The sequence below is a fragment of the Amblyomma mixtum genome, chromosome 1 (assembly GCF_055824585.1).
Source record: "Amblyomma mixtum isolate Tamu chromosome 1, ASM5582458v1, whole genome shotgun sequence".
NCBI lineage: Eukaryota > Metazoa > Arthropoda > Arachnida > Ixodida > Ixodidae > Amblyomma > Amblyomma mixtum.
The window spans coordinates 316,817,015-316,833,571 of NC_143012.1; the positions used below are offsets into that span (position 1 = coordinate 316,817,015).

The window sequence follows — 16,557 nt, forward strand, 5'->3', positions numbered from 1 at the left end:
TTTCTGTGCACAACTAAATAAAATAAAACAATCGAAATTTAGTAATGGTCGCAAATAACAAAATTAGAAAAACTAATCCTAACTGGTCAAACTGATTTAAGGCACAATTTCCAGTTGATTCCAGTTGGTTCGCAGTCGGCTCCCAGTTGACTCAAACTAGAACTCAGCTGGAAACCACCTGTGCCAAAGCACACGCATCTGCACTATCTTCTAAGCCACGACATTATTTGAAATATTCTACACAAGCGTGACAGCAATACGCATTGGCATTAGCAACATTGCCGCAGAAACGCGGCAATGGAGCATACGTTGGCTATAAAATGCTAGCATTATGTAGAGTACAGGCTACCGAGCGTTCATGCCGCGTGCAAGACCTCAAAAGCGAGCCGATAATTTACAATACATTTTTAAACACCCACGCCTCCGCGCCTCGCGGCGACCAGCGGGGCCGATTCGAATCCGCGCGCAACGCGTCATGTCGCGCTCGTTACGTCAGCAGCGGTCTATCATTGGTTCGCCGTACTAACTTCCCCCCCCCCCCCCCCCCTTCACGGGGAATCCCCGCGCCGCTCGTGGGCAGCAGGCGTAGGGGCCGAATGAGTGGGGCTGTGGGAGGAGCTCCGACATTACAGCGCGCAAAAAGTGACCAGAGGAGAGGGAAAAACGCGAAAATTCAAATTTGGACTAAAAGTACTTCAGCTTCCACAAAACGCATTAAAAATTTCTTGCGGGTATTCGTGAAGCGACGTCCTTAAACATCCTAGGCATACAGCAACTTTATTAAGAGCCCCTTTCAGGCGGAGCTTAAGTCCGATTTCTCCGACCTTTGTCAAATCCTGCTTGACCTTGAAAACCGAGCCTCGAACCGAAATCGAAGTGCTTGGGCACCTAATTCGCATTTAACCTAACCACGCTAAAACGCCCGCCATTTTTAAACGGACATTGAATAAAGTTCCATTTAATTTTCGTTCCTCGTAAATCGACTGTTTGGCTGTTTGTGGCTGACCTGATGTTTGTTCGACATCAAAAGATGCATTTGCAGCTGAGAAATTTAGACTTAAAAAGGCACTTTTACCTGCCACTCGACTCAAATTAGCGACGCCAATAACGAAAAGGAATCCGTGATCACCGTTCTGACCTGAATGGCGCAGTAGCCTGGCTTCACAGATGCGTCACAAGAACGAATAGGTATCATAACGTCATCGCAATTTGCGGCGACCCCGAGCAGCCAACCTTATTTCATACTCGTGCAAGCGGAATCATTTTTCATTTCCTTCAAACGGTCGCCGACACACACACACACCAGAAGCATGCAAGCCGAGGTCGCACCCGTGTCTGACAACATTCTCGCCTCTACACTAAATCCCTCCGCTGATTTCGTATTTTGTTAAACGCACGGCAGATGGAAAAACAACCGCGTACAGCTGCGCTTTCGACCACGGCGCAATGACAAGCGCGTATCAGGGTTGACGGCTGACGTCATTCCGACGTGCTCTCTCAGCCTTTAGCTTGGGTTGCAACTCACAGCCCAGAAATGCTCGACACTTCCCATTAGCCTCTCCGGGATTAGATTTGCTTTACAAGGCCATAAGACTGATCCTAGAATATGCGAGCACTGTTTGGCATCCGCCAATCACACAAGATGAGCAGAAATTAGAGCGCGTACAGAAATATGGATGCTCGCTATGTGACTGCATATTCTATGCGAAAACCGGAAATTTTATGACTATGTGACCCCTCCCACCACGCGCACGCACGCACGCACGCGCACGCACACGCACACACACGCACACACACACACACACACACACACACACACGGCGCTGTGGGTTCTGAATAAATTCGCGTTATTTTTTTTTTAACCCTACCAAACACCAAACTCCAAATCAAAAGCTCGACAGAAACGTAACAGCCAGCTGCTGCCTAAGTCCTGCAACCTTTGCTTCGAACAGCTCTGGGCAGTTCATCTGAAAGTCGCAAGCGGCGAGAAATCTGCAGCCTTTGACCCAGTCAGAGCGCCAATACATGGGCCGCATATGTGTCACAACTCTTTACGCTGAAAGAGCTCTGGGTTCGCATCACTCACTTCGGACAATAGGTCCAGCGACCCGACCGGGAACCTGCAGCGGTGATACACTATCGGTGAGCATTCAGCGCGACACAAATATACACAATTCACTTCACGCCACGCTCACCTTCGCGTATGACTCAACGGAGCTTTTGGCGCGCGCGCGCGCGCTCGTCGTCGCTTTGGCGCCTGAATTCCCTCTTGGCACGTGCGCGGCGCAGCTGCCATGAAGCTGAGTGTACAGGCACTGACGAAAGTTTAAATGAGGAGCACTCCGCTGTTCGAACTGCATTCACGCGACTGTTTGCCACAGCACTACGGTGTGCTCATGTTGCGATTGCATAAACAGAACTAACTCCTCGCTTGAAAACTTCCCTGCCTCCGCTATGACGCGCACGAGCGCAGACTGAACGCTGCCTGTGCCGGTGCATGCGCAGTCACCGTTCCGCGATGCCGCGCAACCGGGTGCAAGGGACATATCAGTTTGAGGAGCACCACTAGAGAGACAGCGATGGCCCTGAAAAGGCGCCCTTCGGCACTGCTATTCATTCACCAGCGCGGTTTTCCATTTCCTCCCGCCATTAGAGAGACTTAGCATATCGGAGACGTACTAGCGGATATGTATACCGGTTTTACGTACGCCTGTTGCGCACGCGCAGTTGCATCGAGGGGCTTTAGTCTTACCAGGCCGCACACTCGCCACTGCGCATGCGCAACTCCCTCGCGTAAAACCGGTATACGTGTCCGCTAGTACGTCTCCGGTATGCTAAATCTCTATTTTGTACACCAAGAAGCCTTTGATCGAGACGCAGGTAACAAATGCAGGAGGCACTTGGCGCACTGTTTGACATCGACTGCGAGACTGTTTGTGCTCTACTAGTGCTTTATTTGACTACACACTTCGACTACACATTACAACTACAAACTTTGACTGCTTCTTTAGCACGACTCTCTCTCTCTGCTTTGGTGAGTTCGGTTGTACCATGGCTCTGTTCGCAGTAATGAGCTATGTAATGTGGTCACCCACGGACGCCTTACGCCCCCTGTCGGAGCGGACAACAACTATTTTTATTAGTAGTTGTCTGCTCCAAAAGGGGGCGTCAGGCATCCGTGGGTGACCTCATTATTTCGAATCCGCGCACTCTGAGGTCATAACCATTTCAATCAACCGAAAAACGTGACACCTCTGCTGACAACCTTCTGTCGACAACGATGAGGCCTTAAAGGCTTTCGCCTTAACCACCGCGAATGCCCCTTCCATCGTTATACTGCCCGGCGATTAACGCTGCGCTCGAATTCCGTACGTGTTACATGCGAACACTGCCTGCTGTCCCGCATTGAGTGACCGTTCAGTGCAAACAGTCCAGGGGCGAATTTGTGGGCGACTGTGTATTTCTTGAACTTCCGTCGTCCGAAAAAACGGGGGTTCCTTTTTTGTTATCCTATTCTATAGAAAATTTCTCCCTGAGGTACCTCCCATACCCTTCTTCTGAGCAGTGGCTAAGAGCTAGTGCCGGGCGTAGAACCTTTCCTGCCATCCCTTAACCTCATGCGGCCTCGAGCCACCCCAGAACAAAAAGTTAATGCCTCCTCTTCGAGCTATCCCTTTTATCTCAACGCTTCAACGAAGAATGCTTTCCATCATCATCTCCAAAGAGCGGCTTCCACAGAGCAATACAGGAGCAAACATCAGCCCGTAAGGGCGCGTGCGCATCAGCTTATTACCGATGGGAAAAGAAAATTGCGGGGGACACCTAAGCTCCGCCTTAAGGGTATGCCCACTATCCGGTGGGCAGGTTGTGATGTCGCCACAAGGTCACATGACCTAGGTGGCCCACCTGCATCCTACCTACCAGAGTCATGCTCGTGATTGTTCGCTCACAACGCCTGTCTGGGTAACGGAGGCAGTAACGGCGCGGTAAGTCCCGTTAGGCGTGGCCCTCCCCGTTAGGCTTAAGTGCAGGAGACTACTCGCCTGGAAGAGCCGCTGGCAGAGCCACAGGTAGAGTCCGTTGAGGGTGCCCGGGATGTGGCGGATCTCGCGCAGCGTGACCCACCGCTGGGCGACGCCGTCGAGCAGGCGCTCGAGGTAGAGCAGGCAGCCGTTGCTCTTGATGTGCAGCTGGTTGAGCGCCTCGGCCGTGTCGCGGGCGCCCAGCTGCTGGCGCAGGGGCTCCTCGCCGTCCAGCCGGGCGAGGATGTACTGCTGCATGTCGCGCACCACCGACGCCTTGCGCAGGTCGTCCAGGCTGATCTGCACACGCGAAAGGAGTTCCCCCTTCTCAAAGGCGCATCCTCTCGGTCGTGCTTGCAGCGACGTGTCTACTCAGCCGGAGGACCCGGGTTCGATCCCGGCCGCTGCGGTCGCGTTTCGACGGAGGCGAAACGTAAAAAGCGCCCGTGTGCCATGCGATGTCAGCGCAAGTTAAACAACCCTATAGGTTCAAATTATTCCGAAACCCTCCACTACGGCGTCCCTCATAGACCATATATGTCGCTTTGGGACGCTAAACCCCACAATTTACAATTTAGGCCGGAATTGCCAGATGTGGCGCCTATGGTACCAAGGTAGCAGGGTACCTGTGGTACCTGTGTACTTAGGTATCAAAAAACAGGCGCGCCGAAATCAAGTTTAGCGTACTCCTCGCTATTCTCTTGGCAGTGCTCAGTCAGATGCCACCCCCCGCTTGCTAGAAGAAAGTACCTTGAGCCCCTCCCGAAAAAAAATCCTGCCTACGTGACTGCCAGAAAAGTTGCAAATCACCTTTATGTGCTTCTAGCTTCTAGAGGTCGTAGAGCTCTCCTTTACACTCAATGACCGCTTCGCTTACAAAGTCTGCCAGATTCGTATATTTTACATGGCAGGCAAGACAGCGAAGCTACACACACACACAAAAAAAAATGATGCGCAAAGTATTGAAATTTTTTTCAGAGAATAGCTCAACCGCTTCTGTTTGGAACATAACTGGTTTTTTTTGTGAGGCTCCAGCGAAGGGTCTGAGCGATAAAATAGTCTCTTTAGGGTAGTAAAAGAGCACCGCGTCTATGGAAATGCAGCGTCAGCGGCGGCGGATGTTGAAGGAAGATGCGTTCATTTCAAGTTGGCTAACTGAATTTGTCCATCTATTACAGTAAGGTGCCTCACAGTAACCACGCGGGAACCCGAAGCGAGTCAACAGAAAACGGCGCATCAGTTGCGCGTGATCAAACCAAAGCCGCATGCGTCCGCAGCCTACTCTCGCATTCTCGAGCAACCAGTAATGCTGACGCTGAAATCGAAAGCAATCGCGAGGTTCTCCAACGAAGCTTCCTTCCGTATACAGAAAGCGCATGAACGACTCGTAACGCGGCCAGCTTGCGTTGCGCACCAGCCAGTTACACCGGGACACAGTGGCTACACACAGAACGAAGAAGCAACCGAAGAAACCCTTTCACGCAGACGCGGCCAGCTTGCGTTGCGCACCAGCCAGTTACACCGGGACACAGTGGCTACACACAGAACGAAGCAGCAACCGAAGAAACCCTTTCACGCAGGAAAAAAAAAAAAAAAGAAGCAAGAGAAACGGCAGAAACGGACCGCTAGAGTAGTGCGGCGAGCCAGCCATGCGGAACATGCGACATCTCAGAGGGGGAGAAAGAGAGAAAGAGAAAGAGAGACCCCCAGGCGTACGCTCCCGTTCAGCTTTCGCGTTCAAGGAGTGGAGACCACGGGAAAGAGATTGAGAGAAAGAGTTCCGTGTTTGTGTGTGTGCGCAGCGCGGGTCCCGTGCGCAGCGCGGGTCCCGTGCGTTGGAAAGCGCTGCGTAAGGGAAGCCTCATTACTTAGTACAACACGGAACGAGTCACGAGAAGGGATAGGCCCGCTTTTTTTTTTTTTTTTCGCGTGCGCCCCCTCCTCCATACGTATTTCGGCCTGGGGCAAGACCTCTTCACGAAACATCTGGAGCTCGCATCAGACGCGAGTTTCTGCTCTGCTCGGGGACCCGCTCCACCGCTCCTGACGCATCAAGTATAGACATACCGCGCTGCTGGCGCGATGGGCATCGAAAAAAAAAAAAAAAATCACGGGCGATCATACGAACTGATGTGGCGAAGCTACGACAGCAGGCGGCTTTTGCCTTTCGTTTTACATTGGGCGACTTCTCACTGCATCTTTGAATTTGATTTCGCCGTCACTTTTTCGCACTGCTTCTGAGTGGGCTTCTGGTGGGAGGTTGGCTTCTGGAGGGCATACAGAAGGGTGGAGGCCTACTGGAGGGTGCAGGTGTGTGGTGGGCTCCTTTCACGAGTTTCTGACGGGTGGAAGCCTTCTGCAAGGTGGAGCTTCATGAACGTGGAAGCTTCACTCCTTTGCTGTCACGTGCCAACGCCATGATTTTGCGGAATAGCGCTACTACTGCTGTCGCTGTAAAAATTGTGTAGAAACAGTGGCGTTTTGCGAGGTGCGTTTTCATGACACCGGACACAGGGGTCGCTTAAGTGACCGTGCACGAGATGCGACTGTTCGGCCCCCGGAATGGCACCGCGAGAGAAGGAGACCGCTGCTGCGCCTTCAAAGCGTCATAGGCGAAACGAAGAACGGGAACTATACATGGTGCAGATTGCGAAATCACCGTGTACCCCAGCAGTAATGGCCTGCCCATGCCTTCGTAGATTTGCTCACCGCCAAGTGAATTCCACCGTATGTACGAGAGCCCACCACACCCCTACTACTTGGGTAATGACACTACGTGTCAGCAAAAACGCAGCGAAGCTACGTTTCGCCTCTATAAGCAGGTACTGCAAAACTTCGCCTTATCTTTGTCCTTACATATACATTAGATTAAATACACCGATGCCCACAAAGCCTGGACCAGGTCAGAGCCATAATTCTAACTTCAAGCATTCGCTTCTGGAAAATCGTGTCGACGGACGGTTGTAGTGAAGTGCCCTGTACGCTAAAGAGTCAGGCCCGGGTTTTTTTATTTATTTATTTACACATACTGCAGTCATAGAGACCAAGCAGGGGGGCAACATTCAAAAGCAAAAATAATATCAAACACTACGCAAATCCAGCGTTCCGGCAACAATAAAAGAAGAAAACCAAACAGAGGGCAATGATATTGTTAAGTTTACACATACACAAAGACAGGTGCGCGACGCGTGCATACGCATAGAAAAGTGTTTCGGTCGAGATCCTACACAGACAGAAATTGACTATCGACTACGACGAACTGAACTGAGAAAATGCCGCATAGCGACGCTTGTCACCGACCCTCAACGGCCGTAAATCGGTAAATACGGCATTAACGCCAATCCAAGCACCCTGCGAATTCTCTCAGCACTCTGATCACGCTCTGATTCCGAGTGCGGCTCTCAGTTCAAGAGTTCGACGCACTGAAAAATAAACATAAAAAATGGAAGCAAATTTTTCCCTTATGCGGTGTGCGGAAAGATCCGATGAGAGGCGGACGGATCCGACGGAAGCAACTGTAGTATTAAAACGTAATTTAAATGATGCAATATTCGATAAACTCCTATAATTTTCCCGACAGGATTCGGCTGCTTCCGGGTTCACTATTCAGTAACGCGGAACGAGCCATCCTCCTCCATCGAAGCGCAAGTTAATATATTAAACAGGACCACGAACCAGCCAATATATACGCGACGGTCACGCTCAACAGCACAGTGAGTACACGCCTTTCGATTTCCGCGCCGTTTGCGGCGATATGCACTCAGTTGGCTAGCAATGCGACTCGTATCTGCGATAAACAACCAGCGTGGTATATAACAGGCCGTTCAAATTCTTAATCAATGGACGTCGAGCCTGGTTCCTTACTCTTTCAATCTTTACGCGCGTGCGCTGAGGTTGCCAACATGCATTCCTTAAACGGCAACTCTGGAGGATGTCTGAGCATTTTGAGTTGACGATCGCGTTATATTTCCTGGACCTCTCTCTCTTTGTTCCGACGAATAGTGGTTCAAAGAAATAAGGAAAACAATTAAAAAAAAGAAAAATCCAGGAAATCGACACAGGGTTCCGACCAAGAGCTCCGGTTCCGATCAAAGTACGACATCACGGACGCTATCACGAAACCTCTCGTGTGCGCCTTAGCTGCCTAAACTGGCGACTGTAAGTGACATCTTCGATGATTATTTTGTCTGACAAAACCAAGTCCGATTTTTTTTTTTCTTCAGCAAATGCAGAGCGAATATCGACGGATGTTCGAGGGGTGTGCAGCTCGTGACGTCACACAGGCCGCAAGGTTGTCCAAAGAAATCACTCCCGACTGAGGCCACTGAACGGGAAAATATATAACTAATTAGCGCTGAAACAAAACGTCGCCCGGCTGCGAAATTCACTACAACGGATCAGAAGACCCCGAGGAACCTACCCGGAAAATTTTAGTAGAGTGCATAGGGGTAAAAAAAACACACAGAGTCTAGTTAGTCCCTCTCTCCTACGCGGAAAATTTTAGAAGAATTTTAATACAATTTTAGTACAATTATAGTAGAAACCTCCACTACGGCGCCTTTTCCTCCCTCCCTCTCACCCCCTTCCCCAAAGGCGCGGTTCAAGTTTCCAGAGAGTGGGCCTTTCCTTTCCTCTTAACACCTCTCCCCTAACTCTCGCACACCCGGAGGTCACATAACCATCAATGTCGTCGTCGTCAGCAGCGCGAGTTCAGCCCACTGCAGGACAAAGGCCTTCCCCGACCACCTCCAATTAGTGCTACGGAATGTGCAGTCCTTTCACTCTCCCTTCTCTCTCGATCACTCAATTTAGATATTTATACAGACGGTTCATTACCGGCGCTTATCTCCGCGTGTCGGCCGCCAGTAATGAAATAGGTCCTCGACCGCTCGAAACAAAACAAACTGCGCGCGGCAAAGCTGTCCACGTGTTGCTGCACCGTTCGTCGAGAAGATCAACGAACTCCGCCGAAAGAGGAGGGATGCCGAGAGTGGAGGAGGCGATGCCGACGCAGCGGCGTGACCCTGCGCGCACCAGCACCGTGTCACGCGCCACTTCCGCGTCGCACGTCGCCCCTCTTGGGGGGGGGCGGGGGGGGGGGGTGCAGACAGAGAGGAGCGGTTTCAGCGACAGCGCAACCCCACACACGACGCGCATCCTGTTAACGGTTGGCGACGCAGTTAAGAACAAGTCACAGACCAAGAAGGAAGTAAACGGAAGTTCGAAGTGCGTTCGGTAGACACGCCCAAAGCGGTATAACAACAGGCTTAGCGATACTCCTCAAAGGGAAGTCATATTTATATCGATATATCTTGCTAATACATTGTGCAGCCAGCGAAAAAAGCTAGAGGACCACATATGGACATTTTAAATAAATGAGCTAAGGTCAGTCCCCTCTTCCGCTCCGCTGGCATCCATCCATAGGTGTCTGTGACAGCAGAGGCCCGGAGCATTTCATTGGTATACATCGTTCCGATTCACGGGCGAATGCCGGAAGATGTTTCGTCTCATGTTCGCTGCGCCCGCTATTTTTCGTCGCGCCGCTCATTTTCGCACGCACGCACACAAGAAGGCAACGTTAAAATAGATTTAATATAGCAGCATGAGTTTGAGAACATTCGAGCTGAAGTCGAGATGAGTGGCGGGAAACATAATGCGCCGAACATGGCGCACTCCCAAGGCGACAAAGCGGACGCTAATGGTAGCAGGGCGTAGACGAACACAGCAGAGAGGATAACGCTGAGCGATGACGTCATGCCATCGGTCGCGTTCCCGCGGCTGGCGCAGGGGTGGCTGGAAAGAGCAACGGCAGAAGCGTCCGTACGTCCAGCATTGCATGACATGCTGCTGGACAAGTTGGTTGGCATTCACTATTAGGCTGCGCTGACGGACAAAGGACAAGAAGTGGACACAACTGCGCTGAACTAACAGCTTTATTTTCGAAGACAACCGAACCACACCTTTTACACTATGACAAAGTTCACGAGCAAAAACGGCAGAGGTACGCATGTGCAAGGTTATACAAGGATAAAACAAGGCAAAACCATATGAGTCGCCAAATTTCTAAACGTCCCCCCCCCCCCCCACACACACACACACACAAAGATGAAATGGGGAGATAAGCGGGAAAAACCGACAATAAATGATTCGTGATAAAACATCTCTAGAAAAGTGAGAATGAAGGACAACAACGTTCAAGGCTAAACCGTGAGAATGAAAAAGTGTAACAATAAAATGAATTAAAATCCGACAAACGACACGGCTAAAAAGTGAGGGGGGTAGAAGCACTGAAACGATGAAAAATGAGAAACTGCGAAAAGCCTGCGAAATGCAAAACTTTGAAAGCGAGGAGTGTCACGCGTGTGAAAACCAACAGATAAAGCGGCCTAAGACGATGCAGGGGCAAAGTAATGGAGTAAACAACGCCCGAGGCGCATGTCACGAAAGGACTCCGACCCCTAACTAGTTTTGCACTCCGTAATCTCTTCCCTAAATCCACTGACACGCCTGCAAAGGCTATAGAGACGGTGCTGAGCAGAGAATCTTGCCCCTTTTGCCGATTCTTTTAAGATTACACAACACCCGGTGGGTGTATGAAATAACGGCCAGCTTTTTTTTTTGTTGTTGTTGTTGCTGCTGTGAATCCTCTCACCCTTGGAAGTGTGGTTTTTGTCTTGCTTAGGCCTTCACGTTTTTTTTTTTCGGCCACGGAGGACAGAAGTAACGCCGGGTACCCAGATTTAATCAGCCTCTATGCTTCGTGTTCGAAAGACTATACTCTGCGTTGCATGCGGCTGGGCTCTAGCTGCTACTGATGATGATGATGATGATGATGGATAGGTACGAAACACACTCTGCGCACACGTAATGCTCACATCGCTTCTCTCTACTTACAACACCCCTCCCCTTTCTTCGTTCTTCCTAGAGCGCTTGGCTTCGTCCGAACACGGTGGATCACCGGCGGGTTGAAACTCGGAAATTCAACACACTCGACAAATGATCAGAAGGCGTTTCCGTAGCCTTTTGATGACGGCGACCGCGAAGCTATGTTTTAGCCTCTCGCAAAACCGCGTGCACGCACTGCAGCCTCCGGCGGCAGCGGCAGGAAGCACGCATCCTCGACGCCACGGAGGAAGGCCGCCGGACATCCGCCGCCGACGGCGCGTCGCCAGACGACACGCTCCCCGAACGTGATGCCAGGCCGGACCCGTGCAAATGTACACCATCGGGCTACGATGAAATACGAGTGCGCTTTGTGCGTCATTACTCGACTTGGCGACGATGAGATGCCCGGAGACTTCTGGTCGAGCGTGGGTCCCGCCGGCTACTCGCGAGAACGAACGTGGGAACGTAACAGGCTGCGCGTGTTGCGATTTTCCTGTGAATTGTTCACGGTTAGTAATTCGGACTCGACACTGCGCTACGAATGCTCCACAACGCCCTACTCGAACCGCCCCCCCCCCCCCAAAAAAAAAAAAAAAAAAAAACGGACGACTTTCGATTGGCCGCGACAGGGCTCTGAGCCCCGGTCACAACATTTAGGGTTCCGAGATGCGACGCTGTAAATGCAACAACTAACAGCAACGGAAACAACGCGCAGGCATGAAAGCATGGCGCGGAAATTTCATAAAAAAAGATGGACATCGCCGCTACATGTCGAAAACAGAAATAACTAGAAGTCTCCACAGAACTTACTCTACGCTGTTCCCCGCCTATCCTAAAAGACACGGTCGCCAGCTGAAACAGGCATTTTTCTGCACAAGCGGGCTGCGCGAAGGCGCGCGACACCGGGTCTGCGGGAGAAAACAGTGATTTGTTCTGGTCCGTAGCGTGAGCCTACAGATCTGGGGCCTGCGCACTGTTTCTCTGTATGAGCTGCGCGATGCGGTGGCTGGTAACGCAATAAAGAAAAAAAAAAGGAGGTGGGGGAACGGGGGCACGAGGCGGAGACAGACAGCCGCTACCCGAACGGCGCCTCAAGTAGACCCGACCGACGTCGCCTCCTCGTCTGTCGCCCGCATTCGCCACGTGCATTCCATTCTGGCCGAGGACGGGTGAACACACACCGAACGCACAGTCCCAGATCCTCAGCCCAGAGCCAAAGACAAGCGCGGGCCGACAAAGCTGTCAGCCCCTGTCGCGTCGCGAGCTGCCTCCATCACAATGCGCGCGCGCGCCGGAGCGAGCGAGCATTTCGGTGTCTCTCCGACATCTCGAGGAGAGCTGGCACCACCGGGCTTGCCCCCCTCCTCCTCTTTTCTATCCATCTCGCGCGGCTGTCGCCGATGGGCAAGAGAAGAAGAAGAAAAGAAAAAACTTCGTCGAAGAAGTGGAACGGCGGTAATGTGAAAACGCGGAAACGGCACTGCCGACAGGGCGAACGAATCACGCAAACGCTTCATTTCTTTGCCTGGCTCGTTCCGCACTTGTTCGTCTCGGAGTATATGCATATCAACCGACCCACTTCAACACGCTTCCCTGGGACATTTATCAGACAAGGAAGCCGCAAGTGGAGGACGTTGGCGTAGATAAAATCCGGGCGACAAAGAGAGAAAAAGGGGCGAGATAACAAACTAGCAAGACATCTGCATTTCGCCTCGAATACCGCTTTCCCTGCAGAAACTCGAACAGGGCGCGCCATGGACCCGGCACCAAGAATGTCCGGCCTTTTTTTCAATGGAAGCACGCGGGCTCTAAATAAAGCAAACTAACCAACCACACATAAATCCAAGCCTTATAACCGCAACCGACAAAACGAAATCAAACGACAAAAACCTCTCAGACTAATCGCAATCCCCCATGATGAAGTGGTGATAGCGACCGCCCCTCCCACCTGAATCACACGATCACAGGTGGAACAATGTCGAGAGTTCCCACTCCGCAGCCCACACTCACAAGAATTCTAAGAGATAGTCCATAGACTGCGCATGGACTGTCCTAAAGACTGTCGAATCAATGTTTCAAAAGGACCGCCCTGCGTCGATAACATCCCCTCTGACCAGAAACTGTACGCAGGAGCTTCCGTTTACGACGGACCAAAACGGCGGCGGCACTTACTCCGCACAAGCCTGTATCCCGTATAACGCCATACCCATATACCTATACTAATTGCTGTGTACCCATATTCCCTCATATGCAGCTATGACTAAAGTTGCAGAGGCGCTCCGCCATGGCACTCGACTCGCACTGTGAGCACCCACTTGCGTGCATGGTGCAACAACATACATGACTATGCTTGGTTAATTCCGCCTGCAGAGCTCATAACAACCTTAACCCCACTCTCTAGGCAAGCACAATAGCGAGTTCGTGCACAAACAGAGCACTGCACGTGAAAATGCGTACAGAGCCCTAAAGAAGCTTTCGGATTTCACAGAGCTTCCGGGTCCCGAAAGATATGGACTCTTGCACACACAACACTGAGCAGAAACCAATGCGCGGGCCTACAACGGAAGCCGAGGGGCATCCGTTGCGCCCGAAGCCCCTTCATCCGTGCCCACATGCATTTTTGTTCCGGTACTCCCCAGTGCACAATGCATCAATGTGCGGCGACTAGTAGAAGTGAATGGAAGGCAGTGAGAGAGAATCCATTTCCGGCCTAGGCAAAGGTGGCGACCTTTCCGCCTCCACCTCCTCGGCCGAACGCAAGCCGCGAACACAAAGCCACCAAACCGGCACGCCAAGGTGGGTAAGTATACGCGCCACAACAAGTCTATATATAAATTCGCCTTTTGTTTTCCCTCAACATCGCGCGCGCGTTCGCGCGTTTTGTCGTCGTTCGCAGCACTCGTTTTTTTTTTTCTTCTTTCTCCGTTCTCTCTCTCTCTCTCGTTCCCGCAATCGCGTTATCGCCGGGCGTCGCGGGACGCGACAGCGGAGGTCCCTCGCGTGTTCTGTGCCGAGCTCGAAGAGCTGCAGCAGCCGCCTCCCACAGCGCGCCTAGACAGAGGGACCTCTTCCCAATCAATCACCGCTGCGCGACACATCGTACAATTGTCGCGTTCCGCAACCTCCATCGCCTGTCTCTCTTCCTCGCTCACTCCTCCCGTTTACCACCTCATCTCGTTTTACCTCCACCGCCTCTTCTCAGCGGTGGGCGTTTGCTCTTGCACGCTAAGCAGAGGCAGCGACGCGGCGCTCCCCGCGGTGAGCCGCGGAGGCACCGACCGCTGACGGCGGACAGGTTGCGCTTCCGCCATACCGCATCGTCCCGCGCACAGCGGATATTTCTCACTCAGCACGCGCCCGTGTGCATACATCTTCTTGCCTTCAGCAAAGCACGTCCCATTGCAAATAAGCCAAGAACGGTAGGGTAGGGTGAACGCACGAAGCCGAACAAACGATTGTACGTCAGCTGCCCGCACAGCTGTCATTTCTCCTCTCAGATGAGCCGATCAGTATTCCATCCGCCAGCCTTGAACTCAAGCTGAAAGTACATTGCCGCGCTACACCACTATGCCAGCCATGAGGCCTGGGAGGAGCGCTTGCGCTGCACGCCACCAGGCGGCGCCCGTGCACGAGATTTAAATGTCACTGCTTTTCTGTGTGACGTCATTAGTGCGAAAGAACTATTCCAGCCGTACCAACCCTGAGCAAGAATCTTGTGTGAAGCATCGGAGTAACTCGGGTAAGCTCGGGTTTCTGCAGGGGGCGGCAGAAAGCTAGGGAAAGGCGGATGAGATTAAGAAGTTTGCGGGGATACAGTGACCGCAGCTTTCAAAGGACAGGGTTAATTGGAGAGACATTGGAGAGGCCTTTGCCCTGCAGTGGGTGTGGTCAGGCTGATGATGATAAGTTCGGTACAGCGTCGGGCAAGCTGCAGCCAATGGGAGGAAGCTTGGAGGAGCGCCGCACCAGCTGCCCGCCGAGTGTGAGAGGGTGTGCCGATGAACAGCGAGAAATGCGGTTGCGTGCACATGCAGATGCAAGAAGAAGAGGCGAAGAATGAACACATGCTTTCGCACATCTGCTTGGTTTAACTGCGTTAAAACCCTACCACTTTTTTTGGTCGTCTCTCGTGCGCCAGTGGAGATTTCCCCATCTGCGCTGTTTTCTCTTCGAATGGCTATTTCGCTATTTAGGTGCCACATATAGAGCAGTTTCGGCGTACCTTTCTGAAGCCGGTGAACATGCGCGTGATGGTCTTGCTCTGCCTGCGCGCCGAGCAGACGAGCAGCAGCCACTGGGGGAAGAGCTGCTGGTGGGCGGCCAGCAGTTCGGCGATCGTGCGGCTGCCCCGGCCCCCTTCTGACGAAGAGGCCGCGTGCTGCCGCTGCTGCTGCTCGCGGCGCTGCTGGCCGTGGTGGTGGTGGTGGTGGTGATGGCCGCCTGCAGCTCCGGAACCGTTCACCTGCGACCACCAGGGAACAAAGTTTTTTTTTTGCAATTATCGGCCCATCAACCGGCATATTCGGACTGCCAGATGCAGTAGCACGTATCCCATATGCTATGATGGTGCCGACATTTGCATATAGTATAATTTTTTTTATTTAGATTCTCTGTTCAGGTTGCTACCTAGAAACTGGACTGCCCACAACCCGGTTGGCAGGTTGTGATGACGTCGAAAGGTCACGTGAGATCTATCGACCAATCATTAATTTAATTACACCTGCCACGGAGGGCAGGCTGCTCAAAATCCGGTGGCCAGGTTGCTGCCTGCCACGGTGGGCAGGCTGCGATGACGTCACAAGGTCACGTGACCCCTCTCGACCAACAACGAATTTCACGACACTGGCGGGGCTTTTGTGTGACGAAAACTCCAATGCCATCGCATTTAAAAGAGCACCGCGGCTGCGGAGCCGGGTCGTGGACGCACCTGCACCAGGAGCGACTCGTCCACGGAGTCCACGAGCAGGAGGCAGGGCTGCGCGGGCGGCTCGATCTCCAGCAGGGGAAAGAGCACGGCCTTCTTGAACGCCTCGTCCGGCCAGCGCGCGCAGGCGGCCGGCTCGAGCGCGGCGGCCGCCTCGGCGTCCCTCAGCCGGTCCTGGTATCCGCCCAGCAGGCCGTCCTCCTCGCGGCGGCACAGCTGCCGCACCATGCTCAGCACGAAGCCCGGCACGCCCAGGGTGCGCGTGTCGTGCGCCTGGCAGAAGTGGTGGGCGAGCACGCGCCGGCTGAGCGCGTGCTGGCGGGCCTCCGGGTCCGGGGTCGTGGGCCGAGCGATCTCCTGGAAGAAGGCCGTCTTGCCGCAGCCCGGCCCGCCCACCACGAGCGCGCCGCACGTCTTGGACGCCGGCCGCTGGTCCAGGCAGTGGGCCAGCTTGCCGAAGGCCCACTCCCGGCACAGGAACCTCCGCCGGCGGCTGTGGCACAGGCCGAGGCCGCCGCCTTCGTCGTCGTCATCGATGCTCGCCCTGGGCTGCTGCGGGTGCAGGGGCGGTGGTGAGCTCATGGCCGCGCTCGGCGAGGAACGGCTCCGCGCAGCTGCAGGCTCCTCGCGGACGCTGCTGTCCCGCTGCAGGTCGCCGGCGCCGCGCAGCTACGAACCCTCATCCTCTTGCTTCCTGCGGAGAACAGACGTGCACCGTCATTCAAC

General features: G+C 53.1%; 1 protein-coding gene across 1 annotated transcript in view; it reads right to left on the reverse strand.

The window, feature by feature from the left end:
* The window catches only part of LOC149372572 (uncharacterized), a 65,572-nt gene that overhangs the window by 21,862 nt on the left and 27,153 nt on the right, over positions 1–16,557 (reverse strand). The window contains exons 2-4 of the mRNA XM_089567067.1: positions 15,835–16,525; positions 15,130–15,369; positions 4,044–4,322 (exon numbers count right to left, since the gene is read on the reverse strand). Of these exons, the coding sequence (XP_089423193.1) occupies positions 4,044–4,322; positions 15,130–15,369; positions 15,835–16,413 (1,098 nt within the window). The 5' untranslated portion in view covers positions 16,414–16,525. The remainder of the gene's footprint in view (positions 1–4,043; positions 4,323–15,129; positions 15,370–15,834; positions 16,526–16,557) is intronic.